This window comes from Bombina bombina, chromosome 1, assembly GCF_027579735.1.
Source record: "Bombina bombina isolate aBomBom1 chromosome 1, aBomBom1.pri, whole genome shotgun sequence".
In the NCBI taxonomy this organism is placed as follows: domain Eukaryota; kingdom Metazoa; phylum Chordata; class Amphibia; order Anura; family Bombinatoridae; genus Bombina; species Bombina bombina.
In genome coordinates this window covers 361,409,567-361,431,925 of record NC_069499.1, presented here as the reverse complement: position 1 = coordinate 361,431,925, position 22,359 = coordinate 361,409,567, and the positions used below count along the sequence as shown (strand labels likewise).

Here is a 22,359-nt window from a genome sequence, read left to right as displayed (position 1 = left end):
CAGGTGATATTTTCCTGTCAGCTTTTTACAGTTATACTGCATCAGTTTCAAGTGATTTAGCATATGAGTATTATGTCCCTTTAATTTCTTTCATGGTCATAAAAGTCCACGAGACCCCATCCTGTTTTTTTCTGGTGTTTAATTATTTTTTATGCACATTTTTTTTCCCTGCTCCTATTTGTTTGCTCTTGATCCTTTTCCTGTCTTTTTGACTTGGCTATATTTCAGACTGAATTGCCAGTGAGGTGGGTCGGGTTTTATAGAGTTATTGGAATTTGGGAATCTCTGCTTCCTCCTAGTGGTAAGGAAGAGTAATTCCCAGGAGTGATGGATCGTGAACTCTCACCACCATGAAATAAATAAATATATCAGGTAAGCTTAAATTAGGTTTTGCCCTGCTTTGGTCCTTTCCTGCTTTCTAGCTTTCCTACTGTAATTTTCCATATGTGTAACTGAGAGTGACAGAGTATAAATCTAACAGATATTCCTGTCCTGAATAAAACCTTTTATTTTAATTCTGGGGAAGGCATGTTAAAGAGAAAAGTTCATGATTTTGATAGAACATACCATTTTAAACAACTTTAACATTTTCTTCTATCATCAAATTTGCTTTATTCTCTTATTATCCTTTGCTGAAGGAACATCATTTCACTGCTGGCAGATAGCTGAACACATCTAGTTAGCCAATCACAAGAGACAAATGTGTGCAAGCACCAATCTGCAGTTTAGCTCCCTTTAGTGTAGGATATGCACATATTCTTTTTCAAAATGGGATACCAATAGAACGAAGCACTTTTTAAAATAGAAGTGAATTTACACGCTCTATCTGAATCATGCACTTTTAATTTAGACTTTCCTATCCCTTTAATGGAGATGTGAGCATTTTACTTATAAGGTAATTTCAGTGTTAAAATATTTGTTTAATTGCTGCAAACATCTTTATTAATTAATTGTCTTTTTTTTTTTATTTTAGGCTGGAGCTGTTAAAGACTATATAAAAATGATGCTGGAAAATGACAAGCTGAAATTTCTGGTTTTTGCACATCACCTTACCATGCTGCAGGCTTGTACTGAGGCCGTCATAGAGGGCAAGGTATGTTATGGTTCTCTTCTCTCTAGTATGACCATCACATTTATTTTATCATTAAATACAAAATTCAACTAATGTTGGCTGTTCTGAATAACGTTATTGCAGAGATACAAAATCTGTATGTCTTCATGTGCTATGTGTAATTTTGAATGCTAAGCTGCAAATATGTTCATATGGTAGCCAAAGGAATGTTAACATTCAGATAAAGAGACAGTAAAGTCATTTTATTAGCAATTAACTGAATTGCAAGACCAATAATTTAACAATAGAAAATAATAATAATATATGCCAGTGTATTAGATTTCGTTAGGACGTTCTAAAAGCCGCTAGGCTTTAACACTTTTAGGACTGGATGGAACGTCCTAACTTTTACGGCATCCTGCTTCCCCTCCATGAGAAAATGAGCTGTATCTGGCTGGGGGACCCCAAGGATCCAATCAGCGCTTAGAATCAGTGATTCTGAGGCACTGATTCAATTTGACAGCCAATGAGTGCAATCATTTGCTGTCAGCACTGTCTCTGCTTCCTCTCTTCCCTCACTGCGATATGAGGTGAGAGAGGAAGACAGGTCAGTGATGCAAAGTGTCCCATAGTTCTATAGTTCTATACTATTAAACAAATTAACTAAACTTTTCACTTCTGATCAGTTATTCAATTTTAACCCTTTTCTGCTGTTTCTGATCATCAACATTTTGTCTGTGAACAGTGTTCTGTGATCAACCCTTGTGATGGTGCTCCCAGCGTACCACCATCTAAAATGAGGCGTTCGAACAATTTCAGATAAAAATTTGGTACCCCAAACATAACTGCCCCTGAAATACCCATATTTAGGGCACAACAAGCATTTCACTTTGTGAGCCAACAAATTATTTTAATCTGTTTCTCAATGACAACATATTTGAGAACATAGCTAGTTAAACAAATTTATTTGCCAGCCAGTCTCTGTCGGCAAATCCAAATTCTCACCATGTTAAAAAAAAAAAAAACATCTGGCGCTCCACTGGCCTAAAATAAATTTAAATGTTTTGGGCACTGACCTTGGTAAAGGGTATCGTGAGGAAACACTGCATACATTCCTACTGGCACAGATTCAATTGGCACAAATGGCAAGATTGTGTGGGATCTCCTCCTACCCTTGCTGAGCAAAGTCTTCCATCTATGGTGGGACAACTACTATACCAACATAAATTTGTTTAAAAATGTATTTTATGCCAGACACCGGACACACTCCCAGTAACTGGAGATTAGATGACTCCCTTCTGTGTCTAGAGAAACTAACTAAATCACTGACTGAATACTTTGAGAAAAATATCAACTCTGTCGAGGACCCTTATATACTTTGGGAAGCCCATAAATGTATCATTAGAGGGGAACTTACTGCACTTAAATCCCACATTTAAAAAATCGTTAAGCAACTCTATATCATTCTTACTTCTAAATTGGCCCAAGCTGAACATGATCATAAACAAGATCCCACTGATGGTCAACTCCTAGCAGACATAAAAACCATCCGTGATCAACTTAATGATTTTCTGTCGGTAGAACAGCAAAAAACCCATATGCGCTCTAAACAAAAAAAATTTCTATGAAGGGAATAGGGCGGGGAAACTCTTAGCTCGAGCCCTTAAACGGAAAAGGTTGAAAGCATATATACATCACATTAGGGCACTTGATAACACGAAGGTCCAGACCACCCCTGAGATTTTACAACAATTTCACAACTATTACTTTAATATATATAACATCCAACAACAAAAAGGCACGGACATGGTAGACAATGACCGATCACTCCTTCGGAAATTACCCTGGCTATTATAAATCTGAATGTGGGGAAATGTCTTGGCCCCGATGAATTGTCGGTTAGATATTATCAAGCCTTTCAACCAGTTGTACTCCCTCACATGCTACACATGTTTAATCATGCAGCCCATATTGCACCCTTTCCAGCATCTATGCTGGAAGCTCACATAACGGTTCTCCCCAAGCCGGGGAAATCTCCTGACTACACATCTAACTATAGACCCATCTCACTTTTGAATGAGGATATCAAGATCTACGCCAAAATCTTAGCACATCGTTTGAATAGGGTCCTCCCATCATTAATTAATATAAATCAGGCAGGCTTCACACCAGACCGAGAGGCCCGGGATAACACTACTAAAATAATCACCCTGTTGCGTCCTCACATCAAATCCCCTCTGTGTTCGTGTCGATGGACGCATAAAAAGCTTTTGATAGGCTACATTGGAATTTCCTTAGACTGACCTTAACAAAATTTGGATTCCCAATTATCTTCATTGACAAAATATTTTCCCTCTATAGTCGCCCAAGTGCTAAAATTGTATTGTGTAGTGACCTCTCCCATACACTTCCCATATGGAACGGCACGAGACAGGGGTGCCCACTCTCCCCGCTATTATTTGTGTTGGCGTTGGAGATTCTGGCCACTAGAATTAGACACAATATTAATATCAGAGGACTCCAAATAGGTCCCCAGGAGTATAAAGTTACTCTTTATGCAGATGACATATTTTTAACGTTATCCACCCGAAAAGTTCTATCCAGTCTCTTATGGAAGAACTTTCACTTTACGGCTCACACTCAAATTTTAAGGTGAATGCAAGCAAATCAGAATTCTTAAGTATAGGGCTCCCTCAAACCGATATCCAAAATATAGTGGTGACCCACCAATTCAAATATCAAACAATCTCCACAAAATATCTAGGGGTCCACCTATCTACATCCCCACACCTACTGGCTACACTCAACTATTTCCCCCTCACTAAAAATATACAGCAGGAGCTACACTCTTGGCAAAACAAAACCCTCTCTTGGATCGGTAGAATTAATGCAGTTAAAATGTCTATACTGCCAAAGATACTTTATATCCTTCAAACACTCCCCATTGATATTCCAGATTCCCAATTATTTGCACTACAAAAGATAATTAACACTTATATCTAGCAAAATAAAAGACAGAGGATATCTAAGTCTACTATGTATCGCACAAAAGAGGGAGGTGGTCTAGGGGTGCCGCACTTACAATATTACAGATGGGCGGTCTTCCTTACCCGAATAGCTGATTGGTGTAAAAACTCCCAAAGCAAGGAATGGGTTTCTTTGGAGTGTAATTTAGCTAGTGTTTCTCAGTTGGGTGGTTACTACTGTCTTACTCCCCAGAACAGGCAGTTTGACGACAATATTTCCAAATCGACACTGGAGACATATAAACTGTGGGACAAGTATTTCACAAAAATGCCTATTATCTCCACTAATACCTCACCACTAACCCCATTTATTAAATAACCCGGATTTACCTTTGCACTCTATTGCCCCTCAGTGTCCAGCCACAAATCTATCTGATGTGGCCCTATGCTATAATGTGCTACAGAACACTAAATTAAAACCTAGGTCGGAGCTCATGGAATACCATGGGGGAATTTTTTATCACTGGTTCCGATACCAACAATTTACACACTACATTCACAACCATACAGAGAGGGAAAATATTTCTCCAACATAGGTGTGTCCGGTCCACGGCGTCATCCTTACTTGTGGGATATTCTCTTCCCCAACAGGAAATGCCAAAGAGCCCAGCAAAGCTGGTCACATGATCCCTCCTAGGCTCCGCCTTCCCCAGTCATTCTCTTTGCCGTTGTACAGGCAACATCTCCACGGAGATGGCTTAGAGTTTTTTAGTGTTTAACTGTAGTTTTTATTATTCAATCAAGAGTTTGTTATTTTAAAATAGTGCTGGTATGTACTATTTACTCTGAAACAGAAAAGAGATGAAGATTTCTGTTTGTAAGAGGAAAATGATTTTAGCAACCGTTACTAAAATCGATGGCTGTTCCACACAGGACTGTTGAGAGGAATTAACTTCAGTTGGGGGAACAGTGAGCAGACTTTTGCTGCTTGAGGTATGACACATTCTAACAAGACGATGTAATGCTGGAAGCTGTCATTTCTCCAACATAGGTGTGTCCGGTCCACGGCGTCATCCTTACTTGTGGGATATTCTCTTCCCCAACAGGAAATGGCAAAGAGCCCAGCAAAGCTGGTCACATGATCCCTCCTAGGCTCCGCCTACCCCAGTCATTCTCTTTGCCGTTGTACAGGCAACATCTCCACGGAGATGGCTTAGAGTTTTTTAGTGTTTAACTGTAGTTTTTCATTATTCAATCAAGAGTTTGTTATTTTCAAATAGTGCTGGTACGTACTATTTACTCAGAAACAGAAAAGAGATGAAGAATTCTGTTTGTATGAGGAAAATGATTTTAGCAACCGTAACTAAAATCCATGGCTGTTCCACACAGGACTGTTGAGAGCAATTGACTTCAGTTGGGGGAACAGTTTGCAGTCCTTTGCTGCTTGAGGTATGACACATTCTAACAAGACGATGTAATGCTGGAAGCTGTCATTTTCCCTATGGGATCCGGTAAGCCATGTTTATTACGATTGTAAATAAGGGCTTCACAAGGGCTTATTTAGACTGTAGACTTTTTTTGGGCTAAATCGATTGATATTAACACTTATTTAGCCTTGAGGAATCATTTATTCTGGGTATTTTGATATAATAATATCGGCAGGCACTGTTTTAGACACCTTATTCTTTAGGGGCTTTCCCAAAGCATAGGCAGAGTCTCATTTTCGCGCCGGTGTTGCGCACTTGTTTTTGAGAGGCATGGCATGCAGTCGCATGTGAGAGGAGCTCTGATACTTATAAAAGACTTCTGAAGGCGTCATTTGGTATCGTATTCCCCTTTGGGTTTGGTTGGGTCTCAGCAAAGCAGATACCAGGGACTGTAAAGGGGTTAAAGCTTAAAACGGCTCCGGTTCCGTTATTTTAAGGGTTAAAGCTTCCAAAATTGGTGTGCAATATTTTCAAGGCTTTAAGACACTGTGGTGAAAGTTTGGTGAATTTTGAACAATTCCTTCATGTTTTTTCGCAATTGCAGTAATAAAGTGTGTTCAGTTTAAAATTTAAAGTGACAGTAACGGTTTTATTTTAAAACGTTTTTTGTACTTTCTTATCAAGTTTATGCCTGTTTAACATGTCTGATCTACCAGATAGACTGTGTTCTGAATGTGGGGAAGCCAGAATTCCTATTCATTTAAATAAATGTGATTTATGTGATAATGACAATGATGCCCAAGATGATTCCTCAAGTGAGGGGAGTAAGCATGGTACTGCATCATTCCCTCCTTCGTCTACACGAGTCTTGCCCACTCAGGAGGCCCCTAGTACATCTAGCGCGCCAATACTCCTTACTATGCAACAATTAACGGCTGTAATGGATAATTCTGTCAAAAACATTTTAGCCAAAATGAACCCTTGTCAGCGTAAGCGTGGATGCTCTGTTTTAGTTACTGAAGAGCATGACGACGCTGATATTAATATCTCTGAAGGGCCCCTAACCCAATCTGAGGGGGCCAGGGAGGTTTTGTCTGAGGGAGAAATTACTGATTTAGGGAACATTTCTCAGCAGGCTGAATCTGATGTGATTACATTTAAATTTAAATTGGAACATCTCCGCATTTTGCTTAAGGAGGTATTATCCACTCTGGATGATTGTGAAAATTTGGTCATCCCAGAGAAACTATGTAAAATGGACAAGTTCCTAGAGGTGCCGGGGCTCCCAGAAGCTTTTCCTATACCCAAGCGGGTGGCGGACATTGTTAATAAAGAATGGGAAAGGCCCGGTATTCCTTTCGTCCCTCCCCCCATATTTAAAAAATTGTTTCCTATGGTCGACCCCAGAAAGGACTTATGGCAGTCAGTCCCCAAGGTCGAGGGAGCGGTTTCTACTTTAAACAAACGCACCACTATTCCCATAGAGGATAGCTGTGCTTTCAAAGATCCTATGGATAAAAAATTAGAAGGTTTGCTTAAAAAGATGTTTGTTCAGCAGGGTTACCTTCTACAACCCATTTCATGCATTGTCCCTGTCACTACAGCCGCATATTTCTGGTTTGATGAACTGATTAAGGTGCTCGATAGTGACTCTCCTCCTTATGAGGAGATTATGGACAGAATCAATGCTCTCAAATTGGCTAATTCTTTCACTCTAGACGCCTCTTTGCAATTGGCTAAGTTAGCGGCTAAGAATTCTGGGTTTGCTATTGTGGCGCGCAGAGCGCTTTGGTTGAAGTCTTGGTCGGCTGATGCGTCTTCCAAGAACAAGCTACTAAACATTCCTTTCAAGGGGAAAACGCTGTTTGGTCCTGACTTGAAAGAGATTATCTCTGATATCACTGGGGGTAAGGGCCACGCCCTTCCTCAGGATCGGCCTTTCAAGGCAAAAAATAGACCTAATTTTCGTCCCTTTCGTAAAAACGGACCAGCCCAAGGTGCTACGTCCTCTAAACAAGAGGGTAATACTTCTCAGGCCAAGCCAGCTTGGAGACCAATGCAAGGCTGGAACAAGGGAAAGCAGGCCAAGAAACCTGCCACTGCTACCAAGACAGCATGAAATATTGGCCCCCGATCCGGGACCGGATCTGGTGGGGGGCAGACTCTCTCTCTTCGCTCAGGCTTGGGCAAGAGATGTTCTGGATCCTTGGGCGCTAGAAATAGTCTCCCAGGGTTATCTTCTGGAATTCAAGGGACTTCCCCCAAGGGGGAGGTTCCACAGGTCTCAGTTGTCTTCAGACCACATAAAAAGACAGGCGTTCTTACATTGTGTGGAAGACCTGTTAAAAATGGGAGTGATTCATCCTGTTCCATTAAGAGAACAAGGGATGGGGTTCTACTCCAATCTGTTCATAGTTCCCAAAAAAGAGGGAATGTTCAGACCAATCCTAGATCTCAAGATCTTAAACAAATTTCTCAAGGTCCCATCGTTCAAGATGGAAACCATTCGAACTATCCTTCCTTCCATCCAGGAAGGTCAATTCATGACCACGGTGGATTTAAAGGATGCGTATCTACATATTCCTATCCACAAGGAACATCATCGGTTCCTAAGGTTTGCATTCCTGGACAAACATTACCAGTTCGTGGCGCTTCCTTTCGGATTAGCCACTGCTCCAAGGATTTTCACAAAGGTACTAGGGTCCCTTCTAGCGGTGCTAAGACCAAGGGGCATTGCAGTAGTACCCTACCTGGACGACATTCTGATTCAAGCGTCGTCCCTCCCTCGAGCAAAGGCTCACACGGACATCGTCCTGGCCTTTCTCAGATCTCACGGCTGGAAAGTGAACGTGGAAAAGAGTTCTCTATCCCCGTCAACAAGGGTTCCCTTCTTGGGAACAATTATAGATTCCTCAGAAATGAGGATTTTTCTAACAGAGGCCAGAATAACAAAGCTTCTGGACTCTTGTCGGATACTTCATTCCGTTCCTCTTCCTTCCGTAGCTCAGTGCATGGAAGTGATCGGGTTGATGGTAGCGGCAATGGACATAGTTCCTTTTGCGCGCATTCATCTAAGACCATTACAACTGTGCATGCTCAGTCAGTGGAATGGGGACTATACAGACTTGTCTCCAAAGATACAAGTAAATCAGAGGACCAGAGACTCACTCCGTTGGTGGCTGTCCCTGGACAACCTGTCACAAGGGATGACATTCCGCAGACCAGAGTGGGTCATTGTCACGACCGACGCCAGTCTGACGGGCTGGGGCGCGGTCTGGGGATCCCTGAAAGCTCAGGGTCTTTGGTCTCGGGAAGAATCTCTTCTACCGATAAATATTCTGGAACTGAGAGCGATATTCAATGCTCTCAAGGCTTGGCCTCAGCTAGCGAGGACCAAGTTCATACGGTTTCAATCAGACAACATGACGACTGTTGCGTACATCAACCATCAGGGGGGAACAAGGAGTTCCCTAGCGATGGAGGAAGTGACCAAGATTGTTCTATGGGCGGAGTCTCACTCCTGCCACCTGTCTGCTATCCACATCCCGGGAGTGGAAAATTGGGAAGCGGATTTTCTGAGTCGTCAGACATTGCATCCGGGGGAGTGGGAACTCCATCCGGAAATCTTTGCCCTAGTCACTCAGCTGTGGGGCATTCCAGACATGGATCTAATGGCCTCTCGTCAGAACTTCAAAGTTCCCTGTTACGGGTCCAGATCCAGGGATCCCAAGGCGGCTCTAGTGGATGCACTAGTAGCACCTTGGACCTTCAAACTAGCTTATGTGTTTCCGCCGTTTCCTCTCATTCCCAGGCTGGTAGCCAGGATCAATCAGGAGAGGGCGTCGGTGATCTTGATAGCTCCTGCGTGGCCACGCAGGACTTGGTATGCAGATCTGGTGAATATGTCATCGGCTCCACCTTGGAAGCTACCTTTGAGACGAGACCTTCTTGTTCAGGGTCCGTTCGAACATCCGAATCTGGTTTCACTCCAGCTGACTGCCTGGAGATTGAACGCTTGATTTTATCGAAGCGAGGTTTCTCAGATTCTGTTATCGATACTCTTGTTCAGGCCAGAAAGCCTGTAACTAGAAAGATTTACCACAAAATTTGGAAAAAATATATCTGTTGGTGTGAATCTAAAGGATTCCCTTGGGACAAGGTTAAGATTCCTAGGATTCTATCCTTCCTTCAAGAAGGATTGGAAAAAGGATTATCGGCAAGTTCCCTGAAGGGACAGATTTCTGCCTTGTCGGTGTTACTTCACAAAAAGCTGGCAGCTGTGCCAGATGTTCAAGCCTTTGTTCAGGCTTTGGTTAGAATTAAGCCTGTTTACAAACCTTTGACTCCTCCTTGGAGTCTCAATTTAGTTCTTTCAGTTCTTCAGGGGGTTCCGTTTGAACCCTTACATTCCGTTGATATTAAGTTATTATCTTGGAAAGTTTTGTTTTTAGTTGCAATTTCTTCTGCTAGAAGAGTTTCAGAATTATCTGCTCTGCAGTGTTCCCCTCCTTATCTGGTGTTCCATGCAGATAAGGTGGTTTTACGTACTAAACCTGGTTTTCTTCCGAAAGTTGTTTCTAACAAAAACATTAACCAGGAGATTATCGTGCCTTCTCTGTGTCCGAAACCAGTTTCAAAGAAGGAACGTTTGTTGCACAATTTGGATGTTGTTCGCGCTCTAAAATTCTATTTAGATGCTACAAAGGATTTTAGACAAACATCTTCCTTGTTTGTTGTTTATTCAGGTAAAAGGAGAGGTCAAAAAGCAACTTCTACCTCTCTCTCTTTTTGGATTAAAAGCATCATCAGATTGGCTTACGAGACTGCCGGACGGCAGCCTCCCGAAAGAATCACAGCTCATTCCACTAGGGCTGTGGCTTCCACATGGGCCTTCAAGAACGAGGCTTCTGTTGATCAGATATGTAGGGCAGCGACTTGGTCTTCACTGCACACTTTTACCAAATTTTACAAGTTTGATACTTTTGCTTCTTCTGAGGCTATTTTTGGGAGAAAGGTTTTGCAAGCCGTGGTGCCTTCCATTTAGGTGACCTGATTTGCTCCCTCCCTTCATCCGTGTCCTAAAGCTTTGGTATTGGTTCCCACAAGTAAGGATGACGCCGTGGACCGGACACACCTATGTTGGAGAAAACAGAATTTATGTTTACCTGATAAATTTCTTTCTCCAACGGTGTGTCCGGTCCACGGCCCGCCCTGGTTTTTTTAATCAGGTCTGATAATTTATTTTCTTTAACTACAGTCACCACGGTACCATATGGTTTCTCCTATGCTAATATTCCTCCTTAACGTCGGTCGAATGACTGGGGTAGGCGGAGCCTAGGAGGGATCATGTGACCAGCTTTGCTGGGCTCTTTGCCATTTCCTGTTGGGGAAGAGAATATCCCACAAGTAAGGATGACGCCGTGGACCGGACACACCGTTGGAGAAAGAAATTTATCAGGTAAACATAAATTCTGTTTTTCCCTATGGGATCCGGTAAGCCATTTTTATTACAGACAGAATAATAAGGGCTTCACAAGGGCTTTTTAAGACTGTAGACATTTTCTGGGCTAAATCGATTTACATATTTTATACTCCATAGCCTTGAGGAATTATTTTAATCTTGGGAATTTTGTAAAATAACCGGCAGGCACTGTATTGGACACCTTATTCTCTAGGGGCTTTCCCTAATCATAGGCAGAGTCTCATTTTCGCGCCTGTATTGCGCACTTGTTTTTGAGAAGCATGACATGCAGATGCATGTGTGAGGAGCTCTGATACATAGAAAAGACTTTCTGAAGGCGTCATTTGGTATCGTATTCCCCTTTGGGCTTGGTTGGGTCTCAGCAAAGCAGATACCAGGGACTGTAAAGGGGTTAGATATAAAAACGGCTCCGGTTCCGTTATTTTAAGGGTTAACGCTTCCAAATTTGGCGTGCAATACTTTTAAGGCTTTAAGACACTGTGGTGAAATTTTGGTGAATTTTGAACAATTCCTTCATATTTTTTCGCAATTGCAGTAATAAAGTGTGTTCAGTTTAAAATTTAAAGTGACAGTAACGGTTTTATTTTAAAACGTTTTTTGTACTTTGTTATCAAGTTTATGCCTGTTTAACATGTCTGAACTACCAGATAGACTGTGTTCTGAATGTGGGGAAGCCAAGGTTCCTTCTCATTTAAATAGATGTGATTTATGTGACACAAAATTTAGAGAAAATAATGCCCAAGATGATTCCTCAAGTGAGGGGAGTAAGCATGGTACTGCATCATCCCCTCCTTCGTCTACACCAGTCTTGCCCACACAGGAGGCCCCTAGTACATCTAGCGCGCCAATACTCCTTACTATGCAACAATTAACGGCTGTAATGGATAATTCTATCAAAAACATTTTAGCCAAAATGCCCACTTATCAGCGAAAGCGCGACTGCTCTGTTTTAGAAAATACTGAAGAGCATGAGGACGCTGATGATATTGTTTCTGAAGGGCCCCTACACCAGTCTGAGGGGGCCAGGGAGGTTTTGTCTGAGGGAGAAATTTCAGATTCAGGGAAAATTTCTCAACAAGCTGAACCTGATGTGATTACATTTAAATTTAAGTTGGAACATCTCCGCGCTCTGCTTAAGGAGGTGTTATCCACTCTGGATGATTGTGAGAATTTGGTCGTTCCAGAGAAACTATGTAAAATGGACAAGTTCCTAGAGGTCCCGGGGCCCCCCGAAGCTTTTCCTATACCCAAGCGGGTGGCGGACATTGTAAATAAAGAATGGGAAAGGCCCGGTATACCTTTCGTCCCTCCCCCCATATTTAAAAAACTGTTTCCTATGGTCGACCCCAGAAAGGACTTATGGCAGACAGTCCCCAAGGTCGAGGGGGCGGTTTCTACTCTAAACAAACGCACCACTATACCCATAGAAGATAGTTGTGCTTTCAAAGATCCTATGGATAAAAAATTAGAAGGTTTGCTTAAAAAGATGTTTGTTCAGCAAGGTTACCTTCTACAACCAATTTCATGCATTGTCCCTGTCACTACAGCCGCGTGTTTCTGGTTCGATGAACTAGAAAAGGCGTTCATTAATAATTCTTCTTCTTATGAGGAGATTATGGACAGAATTCGTGCTCTCAAATTGGCTAATTCTTTCACCCTAGACGCCACTTTGCAATTGGCTAGGTTAGCGGCGAAAAATTCTGGGTTTGCTATTGTGGCGCGCAGAGCGCTTTGGTTAAAATCTTGGTCAGCGGATGCGTCTTCCAAGAACAAATTGCTTAACATTCCTTTCAAGGGGAAAACGCTGTTTGGCCCTGACTTGAAAGAGATTATCTCTGATATCACTGGGGGCAAGGGCCACGCCCTTCCTCAGGATAGGTCTTTCAAGGCCAAAAATAAACCTAATTTTCGTCCCTTTCGCAGAAACGGACCAGCCCCAAGTGCTACGTCCTCTAAGCAGGAGGGTAACACTTCTCAAGCCAAACCAGCCTGGAGACCAATGCAAGGCTGGAACAAAGGAAAGCAGGCCAAGAAACCTGCCACTGCTACCAAGACAGCATGAGATGTTGGCCCCCGATCCGGGACCGGATCTGGTGGGGGGCAGACTCTCTCTCTTCGCTCAGGCTTGGGCAAGAGATGTTCTGGATCCTTGGGCGCTAGAAATAGTCTCCCAAGGTTATCTTCTGGAATTCAAGGGGCTTCCCCCAAGGGGGAGGTTCCACAGGTCTCAATTGTCTTCAGACCACATAAAAAAACAGGCATTCTTGCGTTGTGTAGAAGACCTGTTAAAAATGGGAGTGATTCATCCTGTTCCATTAGGAGAACAAGGGATGGGGTTCTACTCCAATCTGTTCGTAGTTCCCAAAAAAGAGGGAACGTTCAGACCAATCTTAGATCTCAAGATCCTAAACAAGTTTCTCAAGGTTCCATCGTTCAAAATGGAAACCATTCGAACAATTCTTCCTTCCATCCAGGAAGGTCAATTCATGACCACGGTGGATTTAAAGGATGCGTATCTACATATTCCTATCCACAAGGAACATCATCGGTTCCTAAGGTTCGCATTCCTGGACAAGCATTACCAGTTTGTGGCACTTCCGTTCGGATTAGCCACTGCTCCAAGGATTTTCACAAAGGTACTAGGGTCCCTTCTAGCGGTGCTAAGACCAAGGGGCATTGCAGTAGTACCTTACTTGGACGACATTCTGATTCAAGCGTCGTCCCTTCCTCAAGCAAAGGCTCACACGGACATTGTCCTGGCCTTTCTCAGATCTCACGGATGGAAAGTGAACGTAGAAAAGAGTTCTCTATCTCCGTCAACAAGGGTTCCCTTCTTGGGAACAATAATAGACTCCTTAGAAATGAGGATTTTTCTGACAGAGGCCAGAAAAACAAAACTTCTGAACTCTTGTCAAATACTTCATTCTGTTCCTCTTCCTTCCATAGCGCAGTGCATGGAAGTAATAGGTTTGATGGTAGCGGCAATGGACATAGTTCCTTTTGCGCGCATTCATCTAAGACCATTACAACTGTGCATGCTCAGTCAGTGGAATGGGGACTATACAGACTTGTCTCCGACGATACAAGTAAATCAGAGGACCAGAGATTCACTCCGTTGGTGGCTGTCCCTGGACAACCTGTCACAGGGGATGAGCTTCCGCAGACCAGAGTGGGTCATTGTCACGACCGACGCCAGTCTGGTGGGCTGGGGCGCGGTCTGGGGACCCCTGAAAGCTCAGGGTCTTTGGTCTCGGGAAGAATCTCTTCTACCGATAAATATTCTGGAACTGAGAGCGATATTCAATGCTCTCAAGGCTTGGCCTCAGCTAGTAAAGGCCAAGTTCATACGGTTTCAATCAGACAACATGACAACTGTTGCGTACATCAACCATCAGGGGGGAACAAGGAGTTCCCTGGCGATGGAAGAAGTGACCAAAATCATTCAATGGGAGGAGACTCACTCCTGCCACTTGTCTGCAATCCACATCCCAGGAGTGGAAAATTGGGAAGCGGATTTTCTGAGTCGTCAGACTTTTCATCCGGGGGAGTGGGAACTCCATCCGGAAATCTTTGCCCAAATTACTCAACTGTGGGGCATTCCAGACATGGATCTGATGGCCTCTCGTCAGAACTTCAAGGTTCCTTGCTACGGGTCCAGATCCAGGGATCCCAAGGCGACTCTAGTAGATGCACTAGTAGCACCTTGGACCTTCAAACTAGCTTATGTATTCCCGCCATTTCCTCTCATCCCCAGGCTGGTAGCCAGGATCAATCAGGAGAGGGCATCGGTGATCTTGATAGCTCCTGCGTGGCCACGCAGGACTTGGTATGCAGACCTGGTGAATATGTCATCGGCTCCACCATGGAAGCTACCTTTGAGACGAGACCTTCTTGTTCAAGGTCCGTTCGAACATCCGAATCTGGTCTCACTCCAACTGACTGCTTGGAGATTGAACGCTTGATCTTATCAAAGCGAGGATTCTCAGATTCTGTCATTGATACTCTTGTTCAGGCCAGAAAGCCTGTAACTAGAAAAATTTACCACAAAATATGGAAAAAATATATCTGTTGGTGTGAATCTAAAGGATTCCCTTGGGACAAGGTTAAAATTCCTAAGATCCTATCCTTTCTTCAAGAAGGTTTGGAGAAAGGATTATCTGCAAGTTCCTTGAAGGGACAGATCTCTGCCTTGTCTGTGTTACTTCACAAAAAGCTGGCAGCTGTGCCAGATGTTCAAGCCTTTGTTCAGGCTCTGGTTAGAATAAAGCCTGTTTACAAACCTTTGACTCCTCCTTGGAGTCTCAATTTAGTTCTTTCAGTTCTTCAGGGGGTTCCGTTTGAACCCTTACATTCCGTTGATATTAAGTTATTATCTTGGAAAGTTTTGTTTTTGGTTGCAATTTCTTCTGCTAGAAGAGTTTCAGAATTATCTGCTCTGCAGTGTTCTCCTCCTTATCTGGTGTTCCATGCAGATAAGGTGGTTTTACGTACTAAACCTGGTTTTCTTCCGAAAGTTGTTTCTAACAAAAACATTAACCAGGAGATAGTCGTGCCTTCTTTGTGTCCGAATCCAGTTTCAAAGAAGGAACGTTTGTTGCACAATTTGGATGTTGTTCGTGCTCTAAAATTCTATTTAGATGCTACAAAGGATTTTAGACAAACATCTTCCTTGTTTGTTGTTTATTCTGGTAAAAGGAGAGGTCAAAAAGCAACTTCTACCTCTCTCTCTTTTTGGATTAAAAGCATCATCAGATTGGCTTACGAGACTGCCGGACGGCAGCCTCCTGACAGAATCACAGCTCATTCCACTAGGGCTGTGGCTTCCACATGGGCCTTCAAGAACGAGGCTTCTGTTGATCAGATATGTAAGGCAGCGACTTGGTCTTCACTGCACACTTTTACTAAATTTTACAAGTTTGATACTTTTGCTTCTGCTGAGGCTATTTTTGGGAGAAAGGTTTTGCAAGCCGTGGTGCCTTCCATTTAGGTGACCTGATTTGCTCCCTCCCTTCATCCGTGTCCTAAAGCTTTGGTATTGGTTCCCACAAGTAAGGATGACGCCGTGGACCGGACACACCTATGTTGGAGAAAACAGAATTTATGTTTACCTGATAAATTACTTTCTCCAACGGTGTGTCCGGTCCACGGCCCGCCCTGGTTTTTTAATCAGGTCTGATATTTTATTTTCTTTAACTACAGTCACCACGGTATCATATGGTTTCTCCTATGCAAATATTCCTCCTTTACGTCGGTCGAATGACTGGGGAAGGCGGAGCCTAGGAGGGATCATGTGACCAGCTTTGCTGGGCTCTTTGCCATTTCCTGTTGGGGAAGAGAATATCCCACAAGTAAGGATGACGCCGTGGACCGGACACACCGTTGGAGAAAGTAATTTATCAGGTAAACATAAATTCTGTTATTCAGACCTCTAACAGCCTTTGAGACCTTATTCCATATGTCAGCCCCCAAAAGAGGCGTGTTATCTCTAACATATAAGTTACTCTTGACGCATCACTCTAGGAAACTTCCTACTTATACTAATAAGTGGGAGGAGGAACTACATCAACACATTACACAAAAGAAATGGCTCCAGATATTTCAAAATATGAATAGGTACACCTCCTCGGTGCCAATACAAGAAATGAATATTAAACTTGAGTGTAGGTGGTACTTCACACCGTCTAGACTCGCCACAATATATAAGAATACATCAGCAGCATGCTGCAGAGAACGCGGTGATCAAGGCACATTTATGCACATATTGTGGCAATGCCCCAGCATAGCCCCTTTCTGGTCTAACGTCATAAGAGAAATTGTAAAAGCCATAGGGATCATAGTGCCTCTGGATCCGATAACAATATTGTTTAACAAATTCCCGAAGGTCCGTTGTAAATTTAGATTCCAATTACTGTATATTATGATTAATAGTGCCAAAAGGCTAATACCGCAATACTGGAAACAGATTAACCCGCCCACAATAGAGAAGTGGAGAACTTTGGTATCTTCTACAATATTATTGGAAAGGTACCACTTTGTGGTATCCAAAAGAATAGATGATTACTTGTCCATTTCCTTCATTTGGGGAGACTATATGTCACTACACAGACATTAAAAATGTATTCCCATGTGGATAAAACCCCTAAATCATTTGCTTAAAGGGACGCTGAACCCTGCTGATTGGTGGATTGATTTAACTGACCAATAAACAAGTGCTGAACCAAAAAAATAACTTAGATGCAAATAAAGATAGCAAGAGAACGAAGAAAATTGATAATAGGAGTAAAGTAGAAAGTTGCTTAAAATTGCATGCTCTATCTGAGTCACGAAAGAAAACCTTTGGGTTCAGTGTCCCTTCAAATTTGATCTCCTTCTGATTGTGTGTAAACCTATCTAAAAATGATAAATGTGTATTGTACATAGTAATGGTGAGTCATGTGGAGTAGAAAAAAGGCTGTATGTTTATGGTTTAAGAGATTATACATAAATGTACGAAAAATGTTCCAAGTTCCCCCCCCCCCCCCCTTTTATTTTTGGAAATAGTTACTATATAATATCTACGACAAATACAATGTCATGTCTACTGTTGTAAAATGTATCACTCAATAAAAATAAAAAATAATAAAATGTATTTTATTTTGAAACCCTAGTCTGTGGCACTGTACACAAAAATTGCACAGGTTTCCCCTAGAAGCTGACATATTGTGAGGGAGTTATGATGTGTGGAACTCAGTGGAGTAGCAGGAACAGATACACTGAACAGCAAAAGTCTTTTAATGGCTTTACTGAATAATAAGCAAAAGAACAGTTTGTAGTTCAAATTTAAGATCACAGAAACAACTATTTGAACATAGGCCTTATGCAAAACGCTAAAGTCCCATACAAAGCTCTGAATACTTAAAGGATTACTTTCTGTTATCATTTTTAAGCTAAACAACTAACATATTAAAGTTAATAAACATTAATTAAAACCTACTGACCTATATTTTCTCCAAAACAAAGTTTCATAACGTTATAAAAGTTATATCTTTTATTCCCTGATGATGTCACGTTATCCTGCCCACTATTTTCAGCACTGTGTGTTCAAAATACTTAAACCAATAACTTTGGAAAACAATTAAACAATTAAATTTGCAGACAAGATTTCTGATATACGGTAGAGATATGTTAATGAAATGCTGTTGATAAAAAGCATATTTGGGGTAGTTAGTTCGTAACAGGCATAGAAAATATTTACTTACAGTGGCCCTTTAAAGGTGACACTGTACCCAAATATTTTCTTTCATGATTCAGATAGAGCATGCAATTTTAAGCAACTTTCTAATTTACTTCTATTATCAATTGTTCGTCATTTTCTTGCTATCTTTATTTGAAAAAGAAGGCATCTAAGCTTTTTATTGTTTTCAGAACTCTGGACAGCAGTTTTTTATTGGTCGATGAATTTGTCCACCAATCATCAAGGACAACCCAGGTTGATCACCAAAAATGGGCAGGCATCTAAACTTACATTCTTGCTTTTCAAATAAAGATACCAAGAGAATGAAGAAAATTTGATAATAGGAGTTAAATACAAAGTTGCTTAAAATTGCTTGCACTACCTGATTCAAGAAAGAAAAAATGTGGGTTCAGTGTCCCTTTAAGTTGGTAGCAGTAACAGTGTCTAGTGGGCACGGATGTTTGAATTGAGCAGTAGAGGTTGAGTAGGTACAGTATACGCAGCTGTCACTGGTATAACAGACACAGGATACTCAGCAGGCACAGGATACCCAGCGGACGCTGTCACAGGATACCAATTAGGTACAGCAGGCACAGCTGGTTTGAAAAATGTTGTCACTGGTATAGTAGACACAGGATACTCAACAGGCACAGGATTACCAGCAGCTACTGTTGGTGAGACTGTCACAGAATACCAAGATACAGCAGGCTTATTTGAGGAAAGCTGTCACTAATATGCCAGACCCAGGATACTCAGCAGACACAGGATACCCAGCAGGCGCTGTCACAGGATGCCAGGTAGGTACAGCAGGCACAGCTGATTTGAGGAAAGCTGTCACTTTTATAGCAGACACAGGATTCTCAGTAGGCACAGGAAACCCAGTGGGTACTGTTGATGAGACTGTCACAGGATACCAGGTATGTAAAGCTTCAGGAACAATGTGAGCATATACAGGTATTAGGTAAGTATGCTTGGTCCCTGGAACACGTGCACCTAGAGAGAAGCAGCTTGTGCACGGCCCTGACACCCCTTCACACAGGACACTGAGGCCAGGGAAGCAGGATTCAGCATCTCCTCCAGAGTAGGAGCTGTACCTGACACAAATAGCAAAAAACACATCAAAAAGCATCAGCTTTATGCCGTGATGAAATGCTGGCCTTTTGCTTCACTGACAAAAAAGTTGTGTACTTGTTGACCACGATATATGATGAAACTACAGTGTCTGTCAGGAGAAAGGATGTACAAATCTAAAAACCAAAGCGTTTATGTGTTTAGTTTACGTTCAGATCTTAAACAATTGCCTCTGTCCTTAAGGGGGTTAATGATTTGCATATCTTAATAGCTCTGGTTAATGGGGGTTAGAATAACTGACTAATTAGGGCTAGCTGTAAATGCATTTGCCCACTGCTCTAAGCGATCACTGTTGGTTTAGGCAATTGTTATGCATTTACAAAATTAAATTGTCCTAAAACCTTAGTCAAATACATTTTTTTCTAGAATCATGATATATAATAGCAAAAGCATGCAAAATAAACAATGAATATATTGTTCAGCGTTTCTTTCTACACATTTTGATGGTCATAAGTATAATTGTATAAGCACTCTGCTCCTTCACCACTGGAATAAAAAATTTTTTTCATAAAGAAGAATTCGATTTTGTAGTGAGGAGGTTATGCATAGGGAAGGCAAGTAAAGCAGTGATGTTTCCAAAGTGCTTTCTTATTTTAATGTACATTCCATCCATGGTGAGAGATTCTATGGCAAAAGAAGTAGAATAAAATGAAACATGGAAATAACCGTAAGAATGAAAATATAAATTGTATAGGAGGAAAAGAAGGAAAGTAGACGGGGGGTCTACAATAAATCTACAGATCTACAATAAACTCCTATTTCCATAACCTCTACTTACAGTGTATATGTTTCAGTACGGGTTGGCTGTTTGCTACTTGTTTGTTAATGGACGAGCGTTTACTGAGTAGTGCTGTTTTAGTGCTTCCTTAGCACACACACAGCCCAGAGGCTATTTCAACAAAGACCGAATATATTCAATCTTAAAAAGATAAGAAGATTTATCAATTTCAATGTCTGAAGTATGCTCTTCTGAAGCAGAGCAATCCTCTTCAGAGGAGGATATTTCAGTATGTTGTTGGTCATTACAAATGTCATCAGTTTTATGAGAAGTTTTAAAAGACCTTTTACGTTTATTGGAAGACATAGCCTTCTGTTTTACATCAGCAATATCATTTTTCATATCAACAGGGATATCATGTTCAATTGATGTTGAGGGAACACCATGTGCTGTACTAGTACTAATAGAAACATTATTGGCATGCAAAAGCTTATCATGACAACTGTTACATAATATAGCCAGAGATATAATCTCAGCTTGCTTACAACAGATACTTAGCTTTGGTAGAACTGTGTTCAGGCAGCATGGTTCCTACAGTAGCTTCTGAGACAAGATCAGACTGAGACATCTTGCAAAATGTAAAAGAGAAAACAACATTTAAACAAAATATCCAATTTCCTCATATAGCAGTTTCAGGAATGGGGAAAAATGCAAATGCTAAATAAGCAGAAAAGCAAACAGCATAGTCCTCTAGAATATAAAGAGAGCAGAGAGCATAAAGGAAGTGGGGTAATATAACCAAGTATGACGCACAATGCAAAGTGAAAATTTATTGGCGCCAAAAAACATCTGGAAATGACGTAACTCGCGTCATAACAAACGCGACTTTGCGCCAAACTAATGTCAATAAAGATGCAGGAAATGACAAAACTTGTGACACTACAGACGCAAATTTGAGGCAAAAAAATTTCGAGTAAAAAATGACGCAATAAATAACAGCATTTTGCATCCTAGATTTGCCCGCAAATTTAAAGTCAAATTGGGAAAAAAAGACTAAACCCCAGGATTTTTTTTTTAATAACTTCCTTAAACATGATTCTCATACTGAAACTTTTAGACTGCAAAAGGAAATATACATAGACCTGACTCATGGCAAATATAAGTAAATACATATATTTAAAACTTTATATTAATACATAAAGCACCAAACATAGCTGAGAGTGTCTTAAATAATGATACATTCTTACCAAAGACACCCATCCACATATAGCAGCCAAATCAGTACTGAAAACTATCAGCAGAGGTAAATGGTATAAGTGTATATCGTAGATCTGAAAAGGGAGGTAGGAGATGAATCCCTACAACCGATAACAGAGAACCCTTAAAAAGATTTTCCATGAGTGAAACCATAAAAATCAACAGGCAATACTCTCTTCACATCCCTCTGACAAACACTGTACTCTGAGAGGAATTGAGCTTCAGAATGCTTAGAAGCGCTTATCATAGAAGAAATCATAAAAATTTATGTATTTATAGGCATTTGAGTTTTGGGAAACATTTCCCCTCCTGGTAGGAATGTATATCCCATACGTCACTAGCTCATGGACTCTTGCCATTATGAAATAAATGAATTTATCAGGTAAATTACATAAATTATGTTTTTTGTCAACTTTGTCAAAGCCGTGTATCTCTAATGTTGCATGAAATCAGCCATAATCTACTTTCTATAAGGATTTTTTTTTTCTGTGTATGACACTCAGGGGGCTTCAAATGTTATTTTCCCTGAATATAAATCCAGTGTGTGTAAGGCTCTAAATAGCTCAGAAGGTAGCATACTGAACTAAGGACCAGGAGTCAAATCTAGCACAGATGCTCAGCAATCACACACAAAACCTGACATGGTTATTATACTGTTAATGCAAGTTATGCCATATGGAAAATAAGTAATTTATTTATCAAGATTGTTTGGCGGATATTCTTAAAATTAAGTAGCATAAGCGCAAATCTGGGGATTTTCCTTAATCTTTTGTTGTATGTGTGCAGTGTTACTGCAAACTTACTGTGTGTAGGTTCTCTGATGATTGTCTTTAAGTTACAATCTATATGTATTTTTTCTTCATAAATGGAAAGAGTCCACAGCTGCATTTATTACTTTTGGGAAATATGAACCTGGCCACCAGGAGGAGGCAAAGACACCCCAGCCAAAGGCTTAAATACTCCTCTCACTCCCCTCATCCCCCAGTCATTCTTTGCCTTTCGTTCCAGGAGGTTGGCAGAGAAGTGTCAGAAGTTGTTTTTGTTTCTTATGGAGGGTAGTACTCTTCGACATGGGATGGGAGTTTTAAGTAATCCTGTCAGTCCTGTAATCCTG

General features: G+C 41.3%; 1 protein-coding gene across 3 annotated transcripts in view; it reads left to right on the top strand.

The window, feature by feature from the left end:
* Positions 1–22,359, top strand: part of ZRANB3 (zinc finger RANBP2-type containing 3) — a 1,006,798-nt gene that overhangs the window by 498,391 nt on the left and 486,048 nt on the right. For all 3 annotated transcript variants that reach the window (XM_053698237.1, XM_053698236.1, XM_053698238.1), the window contains one exon: positions 974–1,093. In XM_053698237.1, the coding sequence (XP_053554212.1) occupies positions 974–1,093 (120 nt within the window). The remainder of the gene's footprint in view (positions 1–973; positions 1,094–22,359) is intronic.